This window comes from Nannobrachium achirus (genome assembly GCF_963921795.1).
Source record: "Nannobrachium achirus genome assembly, chromosome: 8".
NCBI classification, from domain to species: Eukaryota; Metazoa; Chordata; class Actinopteri; order Myctophiformes; family Myctophidae; genus Nannobrachium; species Nannobrachium achirus.
Genome location: NC_137817.1, coordinates 38,891,320 through 38,918,730, shown reverse-complemented (window position 1 = coordinate 38,918,730; position 27,411 = coordinate 38,891,320). Strand labels below are relative to the sequence as shown.

Here is a 27,411-nt window from a genome sequence, read left to right as displayed (position 1 = left end):
TAGGTGAAAACAAGATATATTCAACTGCCCATAAATAAATAACGATAGATTGCGGTTACAACGTTATTTTATCGGTGTAAAGAAGAGAGACAAGTCTTACCAACGTCACATCCTTTGTTTACATCGTGTGTGTTCCATAGGTCGGCAAAATATGCTGGCAGTTAACGGATGAATGAATTCATTCATACATAGGGCTGTCACAATTATTACATAATCGTCTAATCGTGATTATTTGACATTATCACAATTATTTTTTCATAATCGCCATAATCGTGAATTTTGAAAAATAGTCTAAAAAATAGTGGAAATAGCAGATCTACAAGCTCACAACGCTTGAGCTTGTAGATCGGCTATTTCCACTATCAATGTTATTTTTTAAGTAGTAAGTTGTCAAATATGTCAGTAATTTCTTCGTGTATTTAGGTTTTGTGTCATAATTGCCATGTGCAACTTCAAAGCCTAAAAGCCAAACAGAAATGTAATTGTCAATGACAAAAACACAATTAAATCGTTAATCGCCAATTATTTGAGTGACAATTAATCGTCATGTAAAATGTCATATCGTGACAGCCCTATTCATACATGCAACGAATGTGTTGAGAATGAGATCTTTACTCTCTTGTTATTTATTGCTTCTATTTGCATACAGTTATTGTGAGCAACCAACAACACATAATATCCTTCCGTGTCTGACGTAGTACATCATCAATGAAAGTGACAATCCCACTGGCCTACTGGTCCAGGCACCTATCACATAGGCTCAGTGTAGCCTGACAGCGTGTCGCTGGTTTGATTCCCGATCCCGACTACCTTTGCTGAGTGTCGCTCCCCGTCTCTCTCCCCATTTCCTGGCCTATCAATAAAGGCATAAAAGCCCCCAAAAATATCTTTAAAAAAAGAAAGAAGTTGGTGCCAAATTACAAAATACTGTACACTGTAATGCATTGATAACAACAAGCCTTCCCTTAATCCCTTCTAATCCAAACGGCTAGAGTGACATTTTTATTTTTGTCTCGGATTTACTGGTTTGTCAACTAATGGATTGGTGCAACATCATTTCTGAGATGAAAGATGTTAGATGAGATAATCTCTTATAAAAAGCAAATAATGCTATAAAGGCAAATTTCAACTAATGAATCAAGTAAGTGAGTAACTGATTGCAAACAGCTGGTCCCATCTGTTGTACAGTGTGTTGGAACACACACACGCACGTACGCGCGCACACAGACAGTTGAGCATATAGAGCACGAGCTGGAGCGGGCATACAGTGTGTGTATGAGTATGACAATGTACCGTAAACAGGGTGTGAAAACAGTAGTGTAGAGAGAGGTGTGTGTGTGTGTGTGTGTGTGTGTGTGTGTTTGTGTGTGTGTGAGGCGTGAATCAAAACACCGTTCCGGTACCGCAGGCGGAGCGTTTGTTTTCAGTGGAGATGATGGAGGCGCGCCATCTCAGGCGACTCCACGTGAGACACCGCTGTCTCACGGGGGCCAGAATAGTAAATCTTCGTCCCCCCGACTTTCGGCACCTCCGCACGTTCCAAGTGAACACAGCAGAGCACTCACTACAGTACCTCCGGTTCAGCCAATCACAAGCTTCCGCAGGCTGGTCTTAACTGAACCCAACCGGTGTTTTGATACACGTGTGTAAAAGAGAGAGATAGAGAGAAGGAGGGGAGAGACATACAGACAGAAGCAAGCTATTTCTCTCTCTATTTGTCCCAAAAAGGTTTATAACAAGTGACTGCAAGATCCTGAAAGAATTGCCGCCATGTGTTTCAAAGATCTTTACACCAACCTACCCCTGCCTACATGTGTGTATAACTATTCCTAACAGCAACGTAACACATTTGTGGCTTAATTAAAACTTTTGTGGCTTTGTAAGCTTAACTTACAAAGCTTAGCTTGTACCGTAAATGTGACATAGCTCACACATTCATTTATTCCCTTTAATTGTGCATACATTTCTTAGTTTCTTATTGATTTTACTTGACACTTGAATTAGAATGTATATTTTTTCATGCCAATCAAACTCTTTTGAATGTAACTGAATTGAATTGAGAGGGAGAGGGAGAGCAGGTGGGAGTGAGGGAAGGAGAGAGAGAGCGAATGAAAGTAAAGAGTGAAAGAGAGATGGACTTCAAACTTGCAGAGTGTTGACACATAGCGATACCTGGGCAGTGTCTGAGCATGCCTTTGCAGTTTAGAGGTGACGTAAACTAAAGAATGATAACAGCTCCTACCTGACTCACAACAGAGAGAGCTTACAGTATGAGAGAGGGGGGAAAATGAAGGCAGATGACAGGCAAAGAGAGCATCAAAAAACATTTCTAACTTTTGTTTTTGCTAAATTCCAACTTTTTGCATAAATTACTATAGGTTCATAGTTACGCACACTAGCAAGTCTGTGTACTTTCTTACTCACATCCATGTGCACACACACACACACACACACACACACACACACACACACACACACACACACACACACACACACACACACACACACACACACACACACACACACACACACACACACACACACACACACACACACACACACACAAGGACCTCTCAGTAAACAATGAAACACACAAACTTAATTAGAAGGCTTGCGTATACACTAACAGGCAAGTGGGTGACATGCCCCTGAGAGTATATGGGCTGTTTACACTCATGTACATGCATGCACCCAGACCCACACACAATATGACACAACCACCACAGCACTATTCACCGGTATGCCACTGCCCTATGAACTGGGTTTGTCCCTACAGCCATTATGCACAGGAATGCTACGCACAAAGTCCTTGTGGTGGTGCCGGCCCATGGCAGAAGAATCCAAATTGTCTGCCGAAACGTTGGTTTCCATTTCTCTGCGTCCATATTAAAAGAGTGGCACTTGGGCTAATAGTATATCTCTTGAAGACAAGTAATTTGTCTTTACAGGCAGCTGAACTTTGTAGTCTACTCAAACAACACCTCTGTCAAACAGGAATAACACCTGACAGATTAAAAACAACAACCAGTTCGTTCTTGGAGGCAAAAAAGTATTTCCTGTCATCTGTCTCTTTCAGCATAACGTAGTTTACTTTACTGGCACACAAGCAGATAGTTAACGGCTGGTTCTGGTACGTACCATGTGGTTGACAGAAGGCAGCCAGTACCCAATGATCCTGCTCTCATATCCCAGAGAAGTTAATGGAATCTAGCGGACTCGGCAAGTGCTATACACTGCTGGTATAACACACAAACACACACACACACACACACTGGGAGAGAGCTGAGAACTCTTCCTAGCTGTGCTCTCACACACCCTCCCTGTTTTCCTCCTCCCTCTCTCACTTGCATTTCTCCCCCTCCCTCCCTCCCTCCCTCCCCTTTTCCAAGCAAGCCTTGTCAGACAGCCAGCAAGCCAGCCAGCCAGCTATTCTGTCTTCCTGGCATGCCAACATGGTGCATCAGCAACTGGTGGCGTCCGACCGTAGGGCGCCCATTGAACCCCCCCACCCCCAACACCACCACCCCTCAACACCAACCTTTCCCCCTGGTGCTGACTCTGAACAGATATTAGCATGGAAAGTCCCCTTAAGCCTGGTTCAATATCCAATCACAATGATCATATATCCAACTTACTAACTTTGATATTGTGGAAATTGGCTTTTAATATCGAACAGTAAAATGTTGCCATTGTTATCTCTGAAAATGAAACTGAAAGACAAGCATTTGAGTAATGATCCTGATGAGCACAGTGCTGTGGTGTTTGCTGAGACAGTGGTGGACAAACTGCATGTCAGTGTATTCAACTCTGTACTCCACCCCACTTGACAAGAAATCCTCCACTTCCTCTGCACGTCTGTGCCTTTTTCCACAGTAGTATTTTACTGGACTTTTAAGGCAGGACATTAGAGCGGCAAGATAGCAAGGACGGGTTAAGAGGGGAGAGAGCGTAATAAAGAGAGAAGGGAGCATATCTTCCACAAGGACGCAGGAAATAGGGGCTTTGCTGTGAGCTCTTGGTATTCTTTTCTTCATGCCAAACCCCTTCCTGACCTTCCTTAAGGCAGGCTTGTTACTTTAGCTGACCCAAGATTGCAGCAATGCTGATTCATTCATACAATAATACTGAGTCACTACTGTGAAGTCCCTGGCATATGCTTCCATTTCTAAAGGCATTCTATCATTCTATGTATGTTTTCTCTGCACTATAAAAAAGTGTTAATTTAATCTCCCAATTCCTGGATAATGACAACACTCTTCTTTTTCTTTCTTTTTTTTACAAAATAGGCATTTAGCAGACGCCTTTATCCAAAGTGACATACAATTGCAAGAACTGGGAGTTATCAGCAGAGTAAATGAACTCCAGTGACAGTCAACAAACAAGGTAAATAGTCACATAAGTAAAGTGCAGAGAGAACAATTAGCCTATGGTGCCTCAAAGAAACTAGGATACGAGGTAAACAATGAACCTAGCATAGACTAAATATTTTACTCATTTACCAAACCTAGACACACGTCATCCAATTTTTCAGCAGAATTGTGCAATTTCATCTACCCTAGGACGTAGCTCATCCAAAACGATGGCCCGAACCAAAGCAACTCTCGCATCCAATTCTTTCTCAGTTCATAGGGATATCTGATGACGTGTCACGTGTGGCAATTTTCTTTTCATCAGTTCACAAAAATTACTTACTTACCAGTAAGACTCCCTAATCGGGAGATAAGCGACCGTCACGTCGCATACACAAACTTTAGAAGGCAATCGTAGCCAATCAGGAGGGAATATGGGAAATGGGACAGATCCATGTTGATGACATGACTTTAGAGATACTGTGTACCGCCTTGCGTGATTTTAGGGCAAAATCTGAAGGAGCAGTGTCCAAAAATGTGTTTTGCAAGAGTCTGCCTCATGGTGGCGCTAGAAGAGGCCTATGTGAGGGGTGGAGGTTGTGGTTTGGCAGCCAAGGAGAGTGTGTGCAAAGTTTGGCATGGATGGGGCAACGGTGGCAAAAGTGTGACGTGACGTGTGACGGACGGACTGACAGAAGACTGACAGCCGGTGAAGGTTTTGATAGTAACTGCGACCTGACAGTCGCTGACTGTATATCGTTAAACACCGATCTTCTTACACAGTAATTAGTTGACCAGAGTCCCCCAGGGCTAGACATGCTCTTTTCACTGAATGTTAGCCACAGAATAGGGACGATAGGCTTCAAGTGGTTAGTGTTTGTGAATATAAATGCAATAGTTATTTCTGGAAAATACTGATTACCAACCAATTTTTACACTCTCAGAGTTACAGATTTTACAGAGTGATTACACTCTGAAGCTAGTTCTCCATAATAAGAAAGATATCTTTTATTGTTGCTTTATCTACAGTACAGAGACACATGAAACATGCAACTACGGTCTCTCCAGAGTCCAGACAGAATCGAACCAGGGACGCAGCTACCGATGCAAATTCTGGTGAAACCGGCGTGTCCCAACAAGGACACGTCTCTTCCTGCAACTCATTTTACTGCATCACACTCGTGTGAAAACACGATAATACTGAAATGTTTATTGAATGTCAACTGCACACTTGAAACGTTGAGAGCTGTCATACGTTTAACACCACGTTAGAAGAATGAGGCGTTGTATTTTTTTGAGTTATTTTTACTTTACTTGAGTATTTCCAATTTCCAATACTTTTACTTCTACTCCACTACATCTCGGATCCAAGTATTGTATTTTTACTCCACTGAATCTATTTGGAAACTTTAGTTACCAATTACTTTGTAGATTTTTTTATTATTATTACAAAACATACATTAACCACTTTAAAACTATATACATTTCGGCCATTTTAAAATAGCCGATCTACAAGCTCACAATGCAACGCGTTGTGAGCTTGTAGATCTGCTATTTTGTATTTTCAAAAGATGTTAATACATTCGAAAACTTCAAATAGGACATTCTGCATAACGAGTAATTTCTACTTTTGGTACTTTAAGTACATTTTGATACCAATAATGTTGTACTTTTACTCAAGTACAATTTGAATTAAGTAGCAAATGTGAGTACTTTTTCCCACAACTGATTATAGGTGATCACACCTAGCCTAGCTGGAGCTAGACTTCATCCCCACACGTTAAAACCTATGGTTAAAACATGGAGGGGTTTCTATACGCAGCTACTAGTTAGCTGCATTGTATATAGGCTGGCCCCAGGCTAGATCACACCAGCAGACAGATCTTCTGCTGCCAACTCATTAGCATCCCTTTTGCTTATCTCTGCTCCTTCATACATTTTCCTAAACTGTTTCAAGTCATGCAAACGCGGTGGAGACACGCCTGTTCCCGGTTCTGCCCCCAGGGGCATTCCTCATCTCTGCCTGTGTAAACAGTGACTGGGACATACTGGGACATGCACAGACACAGGGCCACGCACATGCAAGTGCTCTTAAATTTAGGCCTAGAATTATTGAATGCTTTTTAACCAGTGAAAAATAGCAGATAAACAAGCTCACAGCTCGGTGCTGCGAGCTTGTAGATCTGCTATTTTTGAAAAAGTCGTGAAAATGTGTGCAAATCTTTGAATATGTATTTTCAAAGCGAACGTTTGTAATTCAAATTTTGCTTCTGGGGGAGGGGGGGGGGGTCCCTGGAACTAAATATTTTGAGATGGTTGTCCGTGGCCAAATAAATATCAGTTTGGGGGTCCTTCACATGAAAAGGTTTGAGAACCACTGACATAGTAGTGTCTCAAGAACAGACTAACTGAGCTCCAGTTAAGTGAAAAGGACCTTTTCTTTGACGATGGCTGGCCAGATTGCTGACATAGAAACCGGTTTTTCAAAAAATCTTAGAGGGATTCAAAAGACACTTATAGAATCGGGCCAAAATTCTAATTTTCACGATTTTTCAAAAATAGCAGATCTACAAGCTCGCAGTGCCGCGCTGTGAGCTTGTATATCTGCTATTTTTCAATAGTTAAAGCATAAAATAATGATACACAATATAGTGTACCCATTCTGAAATTATGCACCCAGTGTGGCCATGTTGAATTAACATTGGGTAAATATTAAAGCGGATCTATGTGCCTTGGATAGGTATAATGCATTAGGCCTGTATTTTAAATGCACAGCCACAACATACTCATGCACTCATTCTCCAGGGTGACCATATCTTCAAACCCCCTAAACCGGGACAGGGAAATGAACCGCATGTTCATGCATGTTCACATGCATGTATTTTAATTAGAAAGGGTGAACTAAACTAAAGCAATAAGCCACAAGAGGCCATGGTTTACCATGGAGGAAGCGGGACGCAGAGCTGACCCTCTTAGCCGTTCTAAAACCGTGGTAAACCACAGCCTTGCATGGCTTATTGCTAAATATCCTTTTTTCTAAAATATGGTAACATTATTGAGTGATAGGAGACCGACAGGTTGATATCCACCAAAGCGATAGCGGAGGTGGCATATCAACCTGAAGGGCTCCTATCACTCAATAATCACCGCTGAGCGAGATGTTATCCCGCTTATTACGGCGGCTACTCAATAAAATTAATAATTTGACTCAAAACTAAAAACAAAAACAAAGTATTTCCATGTTTACAGCGCTGAAAGTGTTCCACAAGTGTTGCGCTGGGCGTCCCCCCCAGCGCAACACGGCCGCATTGGAAAACAAGGAAGTGCTGATCAAATAGAATCCATTTTCTGATACTGCGTCGTCTATTTCTCGCCTCAAATGTTTTGAAAAACATTCTTGAGAGCAACGTTTAGTTGTAAATGACGCTGTGTTTACATGGCTGACATATATACAGTACTAAATTCACACAGCGCATCCTGAGTGCAGCAGGTGTTCTGAGCCTTTGATTAGGCAGCGGTCCGTTATAGAGCGGAGCGGAGCATTATTCTCCTATAATTCACAGCTGATTTCAGCGCTTGACCAATCAGAATTAAGCATTCAACTAAGCCGGGTAATAAATGATTCTATGTTGTTGCTGTTTTACCTGCTGCATTTCTTCAAATGGTCACCCGTAACACACACCCCAAACTCTGATCTCTCTCTCTGATGCTCATCTGATCTTACCATCTCCTGTCATCCCATGATCAGTATCATCATCAACATGTACAGCTAGCTTGTTACAGTACATGAGTACAAAGTCCAATGTCACACAATCAGTCAGGCCCTGTTGAAACAACAACAGAGGCTCCATATTCCCCAACTTCTACCTCGGTAACTGTTTCCATATTTTAATGTATACCTTTCTTCCACTTAATATAGAAACTGGTTTATCGAAACATAATGTGATTTTGATGGTGTTATTTAAATCCACTGTTTGCCAAGTGATTTCCCCACAACCAGTTGGACTGGTGTGTGACAGCAATCAGAAGACAAGGGCATAGGCACATCATACTGTATATCAACATACAGTATAAATAGCAGTCTGGAGTCACCCGTAACACACACCCCAAACTCTGATCAGTCCTAGTGGGCTGCTGATGAGCGCGGTCCGCTCAGAGGTGGTCAACAGAGATTGTCAGTAACCTTTGGAACTTGTATTCTACTGTGGTGACCCGGTAGCCAATACATTCCTGGACAGTGACTCAGATGGTGGATGGAGCTATGGGTAACAGAATGAGCATTGTTACTGGCCCAGGACACTCACAGGACACACGGAACAAAAGAGCAGCAAGAGAGCAAGCTAAATGAGACACGCTCAACCCAGGCCGTGCATAATGGTCCAATGTCTACCTAAACATTTGCGGAATGTAAACTTGATTAAGCGTTTCTCCCTTTACATGGCTGAGCGGCAGCTGAAATTAAATTAAGAGTTACGTGAGCACACTGAAAAGGTGTGTGTCGGTCTCTTTTGACATGTGAATGATATTCAAGTCTTGGCACATGCAAGCATGTAGGATTAGGTTTCCACAGCATGTCAAACTGGTTTCACGTGTGAATACTGATCAATATTGTGGTGCATTCTCACAGAGGATAGACACAAAGATGAGCTAACTTAACAGCCAGATGTACAGGAAGGAATATGAAACAACAATTGCAAAAGAAAGTTCTGTATGTGCAACATAAATAAATCCCTTCTATAGCACCTCAAGAGTATGGACTGCATGGTCCTGCACAAAAGAAAGTTTCCAATGTGGAATGATATTTTTTTTGCAATGCTCTTGATTATACAAAATAATTAAACAAGTGGTACCTCAGTAGCCTGAACAAAGCTGCAGACGCTGGTCTTCACAGGTCTGGAATGAGTCCACCAGAGTACATGAGAACTGGTCACGTTCACGGTGTCTTTCTGCCTAAAGGTCAGTAAGTCGACTTGTTACTAGGACTGCAAAAAGAAAGTGTGGGCATGTATGGGTCCAAAGAAGCTTTGAATAATGATGTCCAACTGAGAACTGGTGAACGGTCCTATACCCACTCATCTGTGTCACTAAATAGTGTCTAAGTGTGTACAGTGTATTAGTACTTGCAAAGCCCTGTTGAGTCTGTCGTGTTCTGTGTGTACTCTGGCTCTGCCAAGTGTGTGTGTGTGTGTGTGCATGCGTGCGTGCGCGTGCTTGCGTGCGTGCGTGCGTGCGTGCGTGTGTGTGTGTGTGTGTGGTATGCTGGGTGGTTGGAGAGGGTGCGTATAAATAGCGTGTGTGAGGCAGCAACAGAGCGAGATGAGGGTTGCAGAGCAGCTGACTCAACACATTCTAGCCCCTCTGAGCCAGTTTGGGTTCAGTGCTCATCACACTGGGGAATGTGGCCAGAGAGAGACACTCAAAACACAAGGGCTCACCGGCCAACCAACAGACCACGTATCCACCTACTCGCCCAAGGTTTCTCAGCCAGTGGGTCGGATGCCAAATGCGGGGTCAGGGAATGTCCCGAAAGGGTCACAGATAGGGCCGTCACAATTTATTACATAATCGTCTAATCACAATTATTTGACAAAGTACAATTATTTTGTCATAAACGTCATAATCGTTTCCATTGGTGATTTCTACATTTTCAAACATTTTCAAACATAGTGGAAATAGCAGATCTAGAAGCTCACAACGCATCACATCATGACGCGTTGTGAGCTTGTAGATCGTCTATTTCCACTATCAATGTTCTTTTTTTAAGTATGGAGTTGTCAAATATTGTCAGTCATGTCTTTGTATATTTAGGTTATGTGTCATATTTGCCATGTGCAACTTCAAAGCCTAAAAGCCAAACAGAAATGTAATTGTCAAAGACAAAAACACAATTAAATCGTTAATCGCAATTATTTGAGTGACAATTAATCGTCATATAAAATGTCATAATCATGACAGCCCTAGTCAAAGACAAAGACCTTATAGAAGTGGTAGATTTATTTATTATATGGTTAACCTAACTGTTCGGTATTCAGCTCCCAGTGCAACCCAGTTGAGATCTGCTGTACCGGCCTCTGTCCGTAGTACAATTTCCACTATAGAGCCAACCCGCGACATCTTGCATAAGTCCTGGTATTACGCGTGTCCTTAAACTATGTGACAGACATATTGAATCAGACATAGTGTGGTTCCCCACAGAGGTAAACAGCCACTAATACTCTCTCTCTGATGCTCATCAGATCTTAGCATCTCCTGTCATCCCATGATCAGTATTATCATCATCAACATGTACAGCTTTACAGTACATGAGTACATGTCCAATGTCACACAATCAGTCAGGCCCTGTTGAAACAACAACAGAGGCTCCATATTCCCCAACGTCTACCTCGGTAACTGTTTCCATATTTTAATGTATACCTTTCTTTCACTTAATATAGAAACTGGTTTATCTAAACATAATGTGATTTTGATGGTGTTATTTAAATCCACTGTTTGCCAAGTGATTTTCCCACAACCAGTTAGACTGGTGGTGTGTGACAGCAATCAGAAGACAAGGGCATAGGCACACCATACTGTATATCAACATACAGTATAAATAGCAGTCTGGAGTCATTTACAGTACTTGGTTACCCGCCAATCCCACATACAGATCACACTATAGGCCTGGATATGTGCGATAGGGCTGGGCAAGTGGACTTCAAAACAATATCACGATTATTGTCTGGATTAAAAAATAAAAAATTAATACAAAAAATAAATACACTTTTTAGTGATGTGACACAGGCTTGTCGATAGGCTATTTTCACTATTTCTGTACGCCACCATTGTAAATAATAAAACAGTTGATTAGATATATAGGACCTAGGGGGTCCTCAGAGTTACTACAGGGGGTCCTCCAAATCTGTGAGTGATTTTTATATTATATTGAACGCTAGTGTCCATATTCTGAGAACCGAAAATAGCTGATCTCCAAGCTCACAGCGCCTTGCGCTGCGAGGCGTTGTGAGCTTGTAGATCGTCTATTTTCGGCAAAGAGTTATGGTGTATAGGGGAAAAAGAACAGACTAAGTACAGAGTGAAAGGTCAAGTTTATTACGTATTGATGGTTCAGGTGGATAAATATCTGAAAACAAATCCATAACACACTGATGATTGTGCTGTCAAACAATATAACACTATGGAATCTATGATAAGGTTGTGGGGGTCCCTACTTCATCTCGCTCTCAACTAAGGGGTCCTTGGCCTGAAAACGTTGAAGACCACTGCGTTAGACATTAATGTCTAATGTATCAATACGGCTATTTGTTCTAAATATTATTGGTTTCGATGTATTTTCGGTTAATTGCCAAGCCCTAGTGCATTGGAAGGTTATAGAGTTACAGACAACACATACTCAAGGGCAGGTTTGATGAAGCATCATGTTAAAAGTTGAGCCCATGCAGTGTGATCACATTAAATATACCAATTTCAACAGCCTGGCTGGGATCCACTGATTGTAAACTGTGCCATTTGCTAAGCAGAGGAAGAGTCTGCTCAGCTAGTGGCCTGCCTACATTGACAACACCCTCTATGTTTGGACCATTTTCCACTGGTCATGGCAGAACATGCGGTCTCTATGATAACACCAAAACAAAAGATCAGATGTGCCCTTTCTGTTGCCTGTACAAGACCTGACAAAATACTGACAGAAGATGTTCCTATAGCTACTGCCGGTGCCAACTACAGGGGTGGAGACTGAGTAACAGGGCTTCACAAGACTATTTCGGGGATTCCAGCTTTGATGTTACTTACCCTGAAGCTGCAATAAACAAAACGAGTTCCTACAATAAAGACTAGTTCCTACTATAGATCTAGCAGAGCCATACTAGGTCTAGCCGTTAAGCCACATCTGGGAAGCTGTGATTGGTAGGTATCTGATCATCATGACCTAATTTTTCTACGGTGTTTGAACTGGTACATATTTACATTATTTTCATATTTTACACCATAGGGGGAAAGAATTACCTGCTTTCACTTACATTAATTATTATGCAACAAGAGTGATGTATTAGCATCATGTCAGACAACCTAGGATTCAATTCGCCCCCACTAGCAACGTGGTACTTCTATCTCAAGGCCTGTGTTACCAAGTGATGTTGAGTACTTAGGAGTCAGTTCCCACTTTAATAATCTGGGAATGGACCTACAGCCGTTTTTCCGCCTTTAGTTGATTGACATCGTGTCCAAATTATACACCCCAGAAATGTCAACTCTGATGTAGTGTCTCTTCCTGTGCCAACACCCTGTGTAGCAACACTGAATTGGTGATCAGGTCCCTTCATGTCAAATTACAACTACAACAAACAACGCTGCATGGTGCAACAGTTATCTGGACTGGAATGATGGTATAGTTAATGTATGCACTCCCAGTACGGGCTTGTGGCAATCAAGCTACAGTAGTAACTTTAGTATGTAACAGTGTAGCAGTGGTGGTGGTACCGTAAAGGAGCATGTAAGGTCTTTGTTTTCCGCCAAAGCTGTGAAACATAAGCTCTGTGTTTAAAAAATCACACCGTGTGAACAGAGCGGCGGAGGCTGCATGCGTTTGTGTGTGTGTGTGTGTGTGTGTGTGTGTGTGTGTGTGTGTGTGTGTGTGTGTGTGTGTGTGTGTGTGTGTGTGTGTGTGTGTGTGTGTGTGTGTGTGTGTGTGTGTGTGTGTGTGTGTGTGTGTGTGTGTGTGTGCGCGCGCGTGTGTGTGCGTGCGTGCGTGCGTGTGTGTGAGTGTGAGTGTGCCTGGCCTGAACAACAGCGCCCCTCCCGTAACATGTGTGGTCATTAAAGGTATTGCAGGCTACATACAGACTCAGGCTACATACAGACAGACACGCACGCACGCATACACACACACACACACGGCCACGTATAGGAGACGGTGTGATCACCGCTCAAAAAGTGCAGGAGGCTTCAGTATGAGGATGTATGTGAAACTTTGGTAGTCACCTGAACATGTTCCATTCGAATTTAAGAGCTGCGGGGGTTGAGAAAAGAAAGATGAACTGTGATGATTAAAACAATGACGGCTACACTGGAATGATTTTCGTGAGGATTGCATTCAATCAGCAATGTGCAATACCGGTTGCGCCACCCCAATAGTTCCGGGAACTTGCCTTCACTTCAGTATCTGTCCAAGAGCTGCAACAAAATATAGTTACAGGAACTAAAAGCCGTCAAGATGACCTCCTGCAAAAAGCCTCTTTGGGTGACGAGGAAGTAGATTCTACTTCTACCATTCTGGCAAACCATTGTCAAAGAAAAGGGAACGCCCACTCGGTCTGTCCCTCTTCCTACTAGCTAGAGACTCTGTCTCGAGAGAATGTACTTCTACTAACCTTCCATCATCCAAAAGTGCCCTGCTTTCTGTGTGGAAACACCTGACATATGGAGCAACATTCCGCTGTCTACCTCACCATTACAACATGCAGCACCATTTCACAGATATCAGTTGACACACAGACCTTCAGTAACTACAGAGACAGACAAATGTGATAAAAGTGGTTCAGCGATATCCTTGAAACTGTGGCAAAGAGAAAAGCTGCAGCTATTTTCTTCCTATTCCATAACTGTTATTAGTAGAAAGCTTGCACACATTTTTACAGGTTAAATGAACGCTTGACATTTTACTGTGTGGGAGAGAACCCATATATTACTTTTGTATAAAATGTATCGCATTATTTTACTGCCCTCATTTTCAGATCCTTATGCCTGAGAAACTAAACAGTTCGGATTCTCTAAAGAACAAATAGACAAGGTCCTATAGTATTCTATATTAATCACTAATGATGTAAAAAAAATATTGACTAGAAAATTAAAGTGATTTTACGCCAATAATAACCTAACCTTTCAAACCGGTTATTCCTGATCACCGCCTCATGCACTGCTAAAGGAGGTATAATCCGGCTCAGGGTAACAGATCATATTTTGTGTTCAATTATTCTATTACACACTCAATTACCTCCCTTTGCTTCTGACAGTAGGGTTGAAATAAGGCCTGACAGGTGCCCAAACTATGTGCAGGAGTCAGGACCATACAGCCCACACTCTTTGGACCCAAGATGAATATTTACCTACAGCCAGGCACGTGCACACATAGACAAAGGGGGCTTGAGCCCCTGCCCCTTTATCCTTATATGTCTGTAAAAAGTGCCCTCTCCAGACCATGAATGCAGTTATTACTATGGTGAAAGAAATGAAAATTTTCTCTTTCCATGCCATACCTGAAGGCAGCATTGAAGAGAATTGCCATGTCCAAACTCTCCTGAACTTGAATGCAGCATCTTATGTTGAAAGAATTGCCCTCTCTGTGTAGAAAATCTAGAAATCCATGCCGTTACGCCACAACTCAAGTATTCACTTGATTATGCTTACCGGTAGTTTAATGTGGTATCAAGTACCAAAAATAGCCCGCGTTGTGAGCTTGGAGGTCTGCTATTTTCGATATTTTCACCTAAGTCCTTTTTAGAGATTTCAGCCACTGCCTCTCTAACATTCTCTGCATGTCCCTGCCTAGAGCATGTGCTACCTTCATATGGTTACAGTATACAGTGACCAATCACAAAAAGCAGACAGACTGACAGACATACAGATAGGGCTGTCACAATTATTACATAATCGTCTAATCGTGATTATTTGCCATTATCGCAATTATTTTGTCATAATCGTCATAATCGTGAATGTTGAAAAATGTCAGAAATAGTGGAAATAGCCGATCTACAAGCTCACAACGCGTCGCATTGCGACGCGTTGTGAGCTTGTAGATCGGCTATTTCCACTATCAATGTTATTTTTTAAGTAGTAAGTTGTCAAATATGTCAGTAATTTCTTTGTGTATTTCGGTTTTGTGTCATATCTGCCATGTGCAACTTCAAAGCCTAAAAGCCAAACAGAAATGTAATTGTTAATGACAAAAACACAATTAAATCGTTAATCGCCAATTATTTGAGTGACAATTAATCGTCATGTAAAATGTCATATCGTGACAGCCCTACATACAGAAACACACAGAAGCACGCACGCACACACACACACACACACACACACACACACACACACACACACACACACACACACACACACACACACACACACACACACACACACACACACACACACACACACACACACACACACACACACACACACACACACACACACACACACACACACACCTGTATGAGTTGTGGCTTGAAATTGTTTGTGTGGAGCCAGTCTGTCAGTCGAGGGTAGTCATCCAGAGCTTCAGTCCTTTCACTTTCTGGGACCCTGTGTTTACACTGAAGCTGCTTACAGATGTACGTAGTCAGTTTCTCCTATAGGGGGAGACATAACACACACACACTTCGGATAAGCTGATCAGGGGAGATTCAACATCTACTCAAAGCTATGTGCTATTCATTTTATTATTATCAGAACCAAATTACACATCAGTGTTTAATTCTGCTAGGGTTAGGGTTAGGGTTAGGGTTATTTTGACCATGTCTGTGGTGTTGTTCTGTTCCAACTAGGCATGCCACGATTCATGAAAAAACGATTTGAATCGTGATTCAAAGCTCACTTTTCAAATCGAGTTATAAAAAATAAAAAATAAACGTGAATCCAAAGCTTTTCTTTTTCATGTTAATCCTAGTGATTCGAATCGTATCGTGAGTTGAGTGAATCGTGGCATGCCTAGTTCCAACTCTTTAAAAAAATGCAAATAAATCTATTATTGTAGTTGTTGTTATTGTTATTATTATAGTCATTGGACAGGAGACACAATCGATTTAAAGGGGGTTTAATATGTGATGTGCTTGTTAAAATAAGTGTTAAATAGCTCTATATTCCCATAGTAGTCATTGCTATATAGAGTGTTTGATCAGTAACATCTCCATGTCTCTCCAGCTCTATACATTATCAGGTCGGGATATCAATTTCACCTGATCAGGAGAGTGAACTCATAGGATAAACAAGTTAAATTGGAAGTGATGAAACAAAACAAAAATAGAAATAGAAAATAAGCAGACAATTTTGGAATTGGGACACTTTAAAACTGAACATGATATATGGGTTCTCTCCCAAGATTACATTAAATTGGCGACCCACCTGAAAAAGTATTTTCTGTTTATTAAAGAAACGGGCGTCAGGAAGACCCCCGTTACTGAACAAACACAGTCTGTACTGTGGCAATGATTGCTAAAGAGAAGTGGTTCTCAACCTTTTCAGGCTGTGACCCCCGAAATAATTATATTTGAACGGAGGGCCCCCACCCTACGAGCACTAAGAGTTGAGGCATTAGTTTTTGTATCTAATTGGATTTTGGTTCTATTGTGAAAATAGCAGATCTACATGCTCACAAGTCACAACACCTCGCAATGCGAGGCGTTGTGAGCATGTAGGTCGGCTATTTTCACAATTTCTACCTCTAATATTTGACAATTTGGCCAATGTTTAATTTGTCATTTTAGAGGTATTAAAAACTCCTTACATTGTCTCTTTAGAAATGTGCAGATGCCCTCTGTACACTTATACTGTATGTTGGTTTGTTTACTGTTGAGTGAGAAAACAATGTTGCACATTAAGTTAATCATCTGAGGACCCCCCAAAATAATTTGGGACCCGCACACAGAGAACATGCTTCCGATTTTCTCAAAATCAAAGCCTGTGCACTAAAAAGGTCTGGGACAGAAATTATCCTCTCAAACATCAAAATGCGTAAATCTATGAAGTATGAAGCAGTCAGTGATTCACCATGTCCATTATGGTCCAATAGAAATGTGCAAGGGACATACTTTTGTACTATAGCACAAAACAGTGGACAGCAGGCAACATGCTGATGTTTTGGTTAACTGAAAAGCACAACATGTTTTACAACCTGTACAACCAACCATCCAAAATATATTTTCGGAATATGGAATGTGTTCCAGTTGGAATCTGTTACAGGACCACAAGAAAACTCCACAGGGGCTAAACTAAACTCCAGTGAACATCACTGTTATAGAGCTTTAACATTTAAACCAGAAAGTATCACTTACAGACTTTAGACTTGTGTCTGTACCCAAATAAGCCTCTCTAATGGAGTAAAACTCACCATTTTCAAATAAGCTGGTTTCTATTATGTTGTATCACGCTATAACATTATGCAAAAAATAAGAGGTGAGAAGTGAGACTCTGCTGAATGTGAGGAAATTCCCCTGAGGTCGACCACGCTGAGAAATGGAAAGTCAGACAAAAGGTAAAGACAAATGTGAAGTCATTAATAAGGTTTGTACAAAGGTTCCTCTCAGTGAAATGTAGAACAGTTGGTCTATTCAACAGGTGCATGAACTAAAGCAATCCACATGAAAACTCCTATCATCCAGTGGAGAACTGTTTTTAAAAGGAACACAGGAAAGATAAGAAAACGTTGTCTAAAAAGGTTCTCTAACATCCAGAGAGCACCTATGCATGTTTACAAATGGTTATATATGCTTATCACTTGAGATCCTTCGCTTGACAAAAGCATTTTCAACCGAAAAAGGTGTTGAATGACACAACTTTTCACAATGACTGTTAAATCACTTCCTTGGCCTAGGGTCAGTGCCAAGCGTGCCATCAGGGCAGGTATACAGTTCATGACAGTTAGTTAGTCCCTAGGGGGTACCATGCATGTACCGTAGGCTGCATGCAAAGACAGCACGAACAATGCAACTCCATGTGTGGCCATCTGTGGACCGAGTCTAATGTTACCCAGGGGCTTTATGAACAAATGAAAAGTGTTTCCCCAACAGTGGGTCTGGACCCTAACCCTTGCGGACCAGTTTTCATGGATTGTGTGTAAATATCCATTTATTTTTCGATTCCTATATTTTGTTTTAAATTATTATTATTTCAAAATATTTTCATACACCCCCCCCCCCCCCCTCATAACAAATTAAAACATTTTTCAAAATAATTTCATAAATAAATGAGAAAAAGATAATTCCATAAATTTGATCTGCTGTTTTCACTAGTTTGGGTCCCGGGCAAACGTCTAATTTCTCTTTTGGGTCTCGAGCTAAAATGTTTTGGAACCACTGGCTTAGAGCACACAAACACGCACACGCACACATCTTGCCATGTCAGCAACAAACCATCTAAATACTCAGCTCTTGACCCATCCACAACGCAGCACAACATCTCGTCTTCTACGTCAGAACCAGACACTCTAGACAGAGGGTCAGCTTCGTCTGTAGTGGTCTTTTATCAGCCCTCCCCTCCCTGCTGACAGTCTGCTCTATAAATAGCCTTCTTTACATTCAGAGGAACACCGAGCCTGGATGCTTTTTCTCACGGGGGTGTCGGCCACACCATAGCTGCTATGGCAACCCAGTGCCATGGAAACCCTTGTATAAGCGGACGGCGGATCCTGATGACATCAACGGCTGGGCAGATGATGGGATCATGCTCACGCTGGCATATATATATATATATATACCCGTATTTTCCGGACTATAAGGCGCACTTAAAAGCCTTTAATTTTCTCAAGAAACTACAGTGCGCCTTATAGTCCAGTGCGCCTTATATATGGATCATTCATTGACATTGACATTCCCTTTAGCCTGTATGGAGCCTCAGTTCCACTGAGTGACCAAAGAGGGTGCTGATGAGTCTAGCCTGTTGAGTCTAGCCTGAGCATCAACTGCAATACACACACACACCTGCACACGCGCGCACACACGCATGCACGCACGCACGCACACACGCACACGCACACGCACACACACACACACACACCACCACCACAGCATGGACACATGCACACACGCACACGCACGCACACACACACACAAACCACTGGACTTATCAACACCAAATATCTTGAGCAAACTGCCAGCAGGCCATCGAAGTAAATAAATGTAAAATGTTTCTCATTATATACTTTTTTAAATATATACAATTCTAAATATGTGACATGACGTGACGTCCAAGATCCACTGAAGCCACACCCTTACTAGACCCCGTCTTGTTGAACTCAGGTGTGTGTACTAATACGGAGGAGTCGTGTAATACAGTATAGAAATGTTTAAAGAATCAACAATTCAACATTGTAAGGTGAGGAAAGACCCTTACAACGTGTGCTAGTAGACAGAAATTGACTGTCGCTGAAAAAAAAAGAACTTGATGAGAAGAAAGACAACAACTAGAACAATTCTGGGAAATTGTTGAGTGTTATTGCCGTTTTTGCATGTGAGCATACGTCACCGAGTATGGACTAACATTTAGCCAATGAGTAAGCAGCAAGCTGCATAAAGGTGGCGTCACAAGCATGCTGGTTCCTCATTGGCTAAATGTTACTCCATAAACTAGGAGACTGCACTTAAGTCCGACTGCCCATAAATCTGACATCGCATTACTCAAACGGTGGTTATGGTTAGGTTTATGGTTAGGTTTAGGCATAGTTTTACTGAGGTTAGGGTTAGGTATCATCGGACTAATGGGAGGTCAGAACAATGACTCGGACAGAGAACAATAGTGTGCCCTTCAGGCAGCCACTAGAAAAAGAAAAGGGGTTAGTTAACATAAGATTTATAATTCTTTTAAATGAAAGGATAATCAAAATCTAAGGGTACCTGTACATAAATTGGCACTTCAGTTAATCCTTCAGAATGTTAATCAGCTCAGCTGACTAGTAGCAACAAATCAAAATGACTCCTTTCATCATCACAGGTTATAATAGAATTGTATTGGCCAGCTCTATAAGCTTTCATAAACAAACAAACCAAAAACTGCCATATCCATCCATCCATTAGATAGATCAGTGTTTCTCAATCTTTTTTGGCTTGAGTACCCCCTTTCCCAGATTTTTGAATCGAAGTACCCCCTTTACCTGACAACAACGTTTACCTTATAAAACTGCAATTAAAACCATAACTAGTGGTATATGATGCTATATGATAATGATAACCCCCACTTTTCAAGAATATAACATCACAAATATGAAAGGGAGTGAGAGTTTGGCTCCTCCTGAACAGATTTATTTTCAACACTGTGGCCGTAATATTTCAGTCCAGTTTTCATGTCAATAACTTACATTCAAACATCATTCAAACACATCCCAGTTGCCTGGTATGTAATTTGGGTTAGCAACTATCAGGATCTCAACACATTTCTCCAAGTGTCATCATTAAACATAACTCCTCTAATTCAATTGCAGTTAATTATTTAACTATGAATATTATCATGATTTATTCTTCTATTTTTCTTTTTTGGTGGCATTTTCTGAGTACCCCCTGCAGTACCTCCACGTACCCCTAGGGGTACACGTACCCCCATTTGAGAAACACTGAGATAGATCATTGTAACTAAACCAGAATAAAGTATTGGTATATATGTATATAAAATATTATTTGAAAAAACAGAATTTGGACACTGATCAAACTGATCCATATTTTGATCAAGATGGAAGTTATTGAATGGTGACAATTACTGTCTGTCCTCTGTTCTTTATGGCTCCATTAAGGCCCTGGGGACTGGGAGCCTATCCTATGTGTGGAGCACATAAAAATTTCAACAGTATGCCGCTATATCTATGGGATAGCCACAGCAGAAGACTGCGTGCCATGCCATGCCCTGAGCTTCCCTTCTCTCATCACAAAATGGCCTAAAGGTGAGTTGATGCACTTTGATGCATTTGGGCACTTGGATGAAAACAGCAGGGTGTTAGCTTGCACTGTACAAGGTCCAGGCCTGTTACGCTGCGGTGCTCCCCTGGTTATTCAGCGTCTATCGCTGTCCACATCTCCCTGGGCTCTGTTACACGACTACTGGGACTCAGAGAGACGGGCTGGTGTGGGGGTGGCACAGGGAGGGGACCGGTAGCAGATATCTGTAACAGAGCCCACCTGCTTTGCTTAAGTGTGTGTGCGTGTGTGTATTGTGTGTGTTTGTATTGTGTCTTGCATGACAGCGGCCCAAGGGAACAGTCTTTTCTTACTACTCTCACATGCAAAGGCAGAGAACGGTAGGCGGCCCTGCTTCGTGGCGGCTTTTGTAGGGTTTAGCGCTCTTATCGTGCAAAAGATTACCCACACACACACACCACTTAGTAAGGTTACACTCTCAAACACGGACATTGGCTTGCATGTGCCATCTAGAATTTACCTCAAAAGGATAATTCGCCTCACAGGCTGGTGTGAGGATGTGAATGTGTGTTAAACCCTGTGTGGAAATATAACATTGTGGTCAACTCAAACAATGTCATTCACACAGGGTGGTATGGCGATGTCATTCACACCAACACAATCTCATTATGAAACGTACAATGGATACAATGACACTACAAAATACAGTATGAAACAGAGGCTCTGTGTAATTTGCGAGGCAAATCCCTAGGAAGGTAGTTTTATTAGGAACTACGGAAATTTGTAAAACATTTATTTTGAAAGAAAAAGAACTGGCACTATTTTGATCATCTGTTTGAGGAAGGTTACTGTACTGTATGTGAAACAATTAACGATATTAATAATCACAGTGGCTGTGGCACTAATGAAAATAGTAAGGCTGCAAAACTGGTAAGGTACAGTAAGCGCAGGGTAGGTAGATCTGGATGCTGATTGGAGTGGGTGTATGGTGTCACTTCTTCAGAACAGCAAGGAGAAGAGAAACCCCCAAAAGAAGGTCAGAAGGGGGAGGAGAGGCCAACGGAGGAGGACGGAGATGACGGGAGGGAGAGAAAGACAGCAAGGAATTGAAAAACCGCTTGCTGTGTTGTGAAACCACAAGGGGCTTTCCTGTCGCCGCTGTCAATATCTTCTGCAGACTTGCCCCTTTGTTCTGCCTGACATGCTAGAAAAACTGCAGAGCTGTGTGAAGGTGGATGTAGTCTGTGTTTTTCAAACTAGACGCAAACACTTGCCTGGATGGTATTGTGTCTCTGCTGTACTTCACATTAGTGCTGGATAATAGGAGTTCCGTTCGCTATGATAGAATCAAGAATCAAGAATCTTAACTAATGTCAGATAAAAGAAAACCTAGAGTATACTTGAATTTGTATGTTCCTTTTGTAATTTATTACCTTCTAAATTAATTACTGATTAATTGAATACTCAAACAGATTGATTGTAAAAAATACCCATTTGCTGCAGCCATAGGTGCCGTAAGTCAGTGTTTAGAGCCACCTACTGTACTTAGCTAGGGGATCCAATGACGTTTATTGCTATGGATACCATTCAATCCACATGCATCACAGACGCCCCATGGATACTTCTTCCACGCCTGACACGGAAGCACAGCATTGCTCTGAATTAAATGTCCACTCGTTACATACATACTGTACATATACATATACATATACATATATATATATATATATATATATATATATATATATATATACTATATATATACATATATATACATATATATATATATATATATATATACACACAGTATATGTATATATATATATATACTTAATATTTCTATGGTTTAGGGCTGAGACTATTGATTATCTTAACAATTATTCTATCGATTACTTTTTTGATTAAATCGAAAAAAGAAATAGATGTTCCAATGCCATTTTATTCTTCCCGATTCTGATACCTGCAACTTACTTATGGTCGATATTATCGAGTACAGAGCTGATACCAATGCGTAGTAAAAGAAAATAGGAATAAATAACAAATAATTATTGTTGAAATGCAGACACAAGTTAGTAAGATAATCATGCAAATAGTACAGTAAAGACAAAGAGTATAAGTAGTAGTATAACAGTACAGTAGTGCAACATTATTTGAAGCATTAAAAATACAAAATGAATGTTAAAATTAATGTTATCAATTACATGGTATCGGAATGACATACCCACATTTTAGGTTACACATATATTACTGTATATATATATATTATGGGTTTGGGAGCAATGGATACTGGCATTTCTTTATTATTGAATAGTGTTAAAGCTCTCTGCTAAAATCCAAGCCAGATTGAGAGATACTATAACTTCTTGTTTGGATATAGCTGGCATACAGAGGTCCCAGTTCTTCACGCAACGGATACATGTTTGAAGTCTGCATTATCGATTTAGGGCAAATCGCCTTTTCTACTCAAACTGAAAACATGACACTGAGGGATGACAGTGTGGTTTGATGGCACGACGCAACACATTGTTACTGCAATTTCTGGTCAGTTAGTCTCTTCAGCGCAAACAGTCAAACACACCACAGAAAGAAAGCCAACACAAATGACACAAAGATAAGATAATCACACAACTAGAAAGAACTATAGGGCTGTTTTGAAGCACATAACACACTAGAAAGGGGCACTCCCGCCACCATTGTGTCTGTGTGGTGCACGATGTGATGACATTGTTTTGGCGTTGTGTGCATGTATGAAAAGGCACAGGGCAATGATCGTTAATGCCTTGTGTCAATTATGTTAGTACAGCTTCAGACTGGGAACACAAATCAGGGCAGGAATGTAAATGACAGCAGCCTACTGGCAGCATGCAAAAACAACATTTGACCCTGATCGTTGTCATATTTGGTGAGATTAGCCACGGAGACGCACACACACGCATACACACAGGGCTGGAAACATAACCGGTCTGGTGGAGATCGCTGATGAGGACATGACATCTCAACAGTATGCATTATTACAACACACAATAGTATACAACAAGGAGGATACCTGGGGTCCACGGACGCGGAGCATTCGCTGGAGGTCCATGACAACCTGCCCCCCCTGCTCAATCAATGCAATTAACTACTGTGTTTTGGATTTTCTTTTTATCAGACTTCTTTTCAATAGACATATCAGATAGATAAAAGCAAACATGGGGCAGTCCCGAGAATGGGACATTTATCCCGAATGAGTAGAACATTGTACTGCATTCAACGATCATGATGATAATGATCAGAGAGAGAGAGAGAGAGAGAGAGAGAGAGAGAGAGAGAGAGAGAGAGAGAGTCTCATCCCCCCACAGTCTCATCATCATGTCAATGAGGTGTACTGCAGAGTGCTCATAGTATTTCGATATGAAAGGTAAGATAATCACTTCCTTCATTTACCTGAAGGCACATAAGTTAAAGTTACATACTACTTTCCTTGTGCTTTGTACTTTGTTTTGAGTGTTCAGCAATACGGATAAAATTTATTCCATGCATGCATAGGGTATGTAGTATAGCAGCAGAAGCCCTCAGATTTTGAGATACCCCTACCCGAGTTAGAACAAAACACAACAATGTTTTTTCTTATCTTTAGGGTGTCCCATAAATGAAATGGATTGTTGTGAAATTTAATTTTTTGGGGAAATTAGTTTTTTAGGCTATGCTTTAGACTTACTCCAATCTCTTTAAAAGGCAAATCCGAATAGGTTAAAGCTGACAAAAAAGCCTCTAACTGCCTCTAATCTTCATACAATCTGCCGAGAAGTGAACCAGGTGTCTACCCTACATCAACAAAGTCAGAATGCAATTTACCTAAAGAAATACTGAAATATTGTCCTTTAAACAAACCTTTAGTTTAGGCGGAAATTGTACTTTTGTACTCCTTTACTTTCTCTCATTGACAAGAAAAACACATTTATGTCAAATAAGCTGTTACTGCATTGCCTAAGATGCTACTAAACAATAACCAGTGGTTGGGTGGAAAACTAGTACAGTTTTATTGCAAATCTGATTTCTTTAGACATACCCCTCCCCTGAAAAAGACAAATTAGGTCATTCTGAATGGGAGCCAATGCATAAGTCAAAGATGGTCATCATTTTTGGGGAGGGAAAGTCCAGGTGGCTCAACAGTATCTCCTACAGAAATCCAAGTTAAGCGTGTCTTGATATGACAAATTAATAACTTGGTATAGGGTAATAATAATTAACAAAAATAAATAACAATAATAGACGGGGGTCTTGGCTGTCCATATTGAAGTAAAAAAAAAGCTCTGGTGGCAGCCAAGGAATTCTACAATTTCACTTTCCCAGACCCACCCCAGCTGGAGCACCAGTTCACCCATCCGCACCTCTCTTCCACCTATGTCCTAAACCTTTCCCAGGATACTGCTCTTGTGCAGAGCCACAGTCTCCTACACCTGGAGGCAGCTCAACATCACCACCCTACCCCTCAGTATCACTTTGGAGATTTGAGAGACTTTTTCTACCAATGACACTTTAACACACAGTAAATTGTTCTGACATCACTCGTCAAGAAGGTGTTTGAGATTCTGTTCCTGCATCTCATGGTGAGTGACTCCCTGGACCCAGTTTTCATACTAGGAAAACACTGGTGTGGGAGATGCTATTATCAACCTGTTCCACAGTACCTGTACACACCTGAGGTCATGTAACACTGTGAGAGTCATGATCTTTGACTTCATCAGCATCTTCAATACCATACATCCACAGCAGATGGTCCTGAAGCTGTCAGTGATGCAAGTGGATCTAGGTTTGGTTGCAGACTACCGGTATGTCACCAACACTGGTGCTCCCCAAGAAACCATATTGTCCTTTCTGCCCACCCTCTCAACTTCATGGATGACAATGTCAAGGATTACAGAGCGCCCTGAGAGTGATCCTCCCAGGTCAGCACAACATTATTTTGTCAGTCCTTTGTGCCAGTAACCATCATGCTTCATAACCAAGGCTGACGCCCATTATGTTATATCCTGTTCTTTGGGATTACAGACTTCTGCTTTACTCTGGCACATGCACACAGACTACTACAGAACGAACCATGCCCTCCTTAGTCTTGACCAATCTGGTGTGGAGAGTGAACATGCAAAGAGCAAGGTTATTGAATTGAATTGGTAGCCTACGTGTGCACTTGCCATGTGACTAGTCACATACAAAGTTTGAGCAGCATCAGACAGTGTCTTGAAAAGCCAGACAGCATTGGGAGACTCAGTATAGGAAAAAAACACATTGCTGTTTTGATCGATCTAATCGTTTTATACACTACATTATTGTGTTATTCAAATTGATAGTTTGGTGATGTGGTACAGTACAGCCACCTTTCCTTCCCCCAAAATGATGACCATCGTTAACTTATGGCCTGTTATTATGTCACCCAACTCCCATTCAGAATTACCTAAAAAATAATGACATTTATGCCATATAGGCCTTAGTTTTAGATACACTGCATTATAGTGGGTTATTCATTTTTCAGTTACTATCAAAACCTCCACCGGTCTGTCTGTCCGCCAGTCTGTCCGTCACACATCACGTTACACTTTTGCCCTACTCATATCTCCGCCACCCCTATCCATGCCAAACTTTGCACACACACTCTTTGGCTGCCAAACCACAACCTCCCTCATCATTTCAAACATGGCCCTCTTCTAGTACCACCATGAGGCTGATTCTTGCAAAACACATTTATGGACACTGCTCCTACAGATTTTGCCCTAAAATCACGCAACTTGGATGGCAAATCACAACCTCCGCCCCTGATTTCTCCCATGGCCCTCTGCTAGCGCCACCATCAGGCCGATTTTTGCAATGCAATTTTTTAAACACTGCTCCTACAGATACAAATCACAACCTCCGCCCCTGATTTACCCAGCAACCAATGCCACTTACAGGCAATTTGTGTATACATGCCTGACGGTCACTTATCTCCCGATTAGGGAGTCTTACTGGTATTCTGACAGTTTGGTGATGTGGTACAGTTCAGCCACCTTGACTTTCCCTCCCCAAAAATGATGACCATCATTAACTTACAGTATGTCACCTAACTCCCATTCGGATTCAGTTTGTCTTTTTCAGGGGAGGGGTATGTCTAAAGAAATCTGATTTGCAATAAAACTCCACACAACTACTGGTTATTGTTTAGTAGCATCTTAGGCAATGCAGTAACAGCTTATTTGACATAAATATGTGTTTTTCTTGTCAATGACAGAAAGTAAAGGAGTCCTCACCACAAAAGTACAATTTCCGCCTAAACTAAAGGTATGTTTAAAGGACAATATTTCAGTATTTCTTTAGGTAAATTGCATTCTGACTCTTTGTTGATGTAGGGTAGACACCTGGTTCACTTCTCAGCAGATTTTATGACAATAAGAGTGAGCATTCTCAAGTTAAAGGCTTTTTTGTCAGCTTTACCC

General features: G+C 41.3%; 1 protein-coding gene across 3 annotated transcripts in view; it reads right to left on the bottom strand.

Annotated features, from left to right (window-relative positions):
- Positions 1–27,411, bottom strand: part of LOC308289772 (kinase suppressor of Ras 1-like) — a 58,360-nt gene that overhangs the window by 27,153 nt on the left and 3,796 nt on the right. Inside the window, exon 2 of one of the 3 annotated variants that reach the window (XM_080731522.1) lies at positions 15,551–15,691. In XM_080731522.1, coding sequence (XP_080587648.1) covers positions 15,551–15,691 — 141 coding nt within the window. Of the gene's footprint in view, positions 1–3,138; positions 3,251–9,199; positions 9,354–15,550; positions 15,692–27,411 lie in introns of those variants that run through there. The other 2 variants (XM_080731524.1, XM_080731523.1) reach the window with 2 other exon arrangements.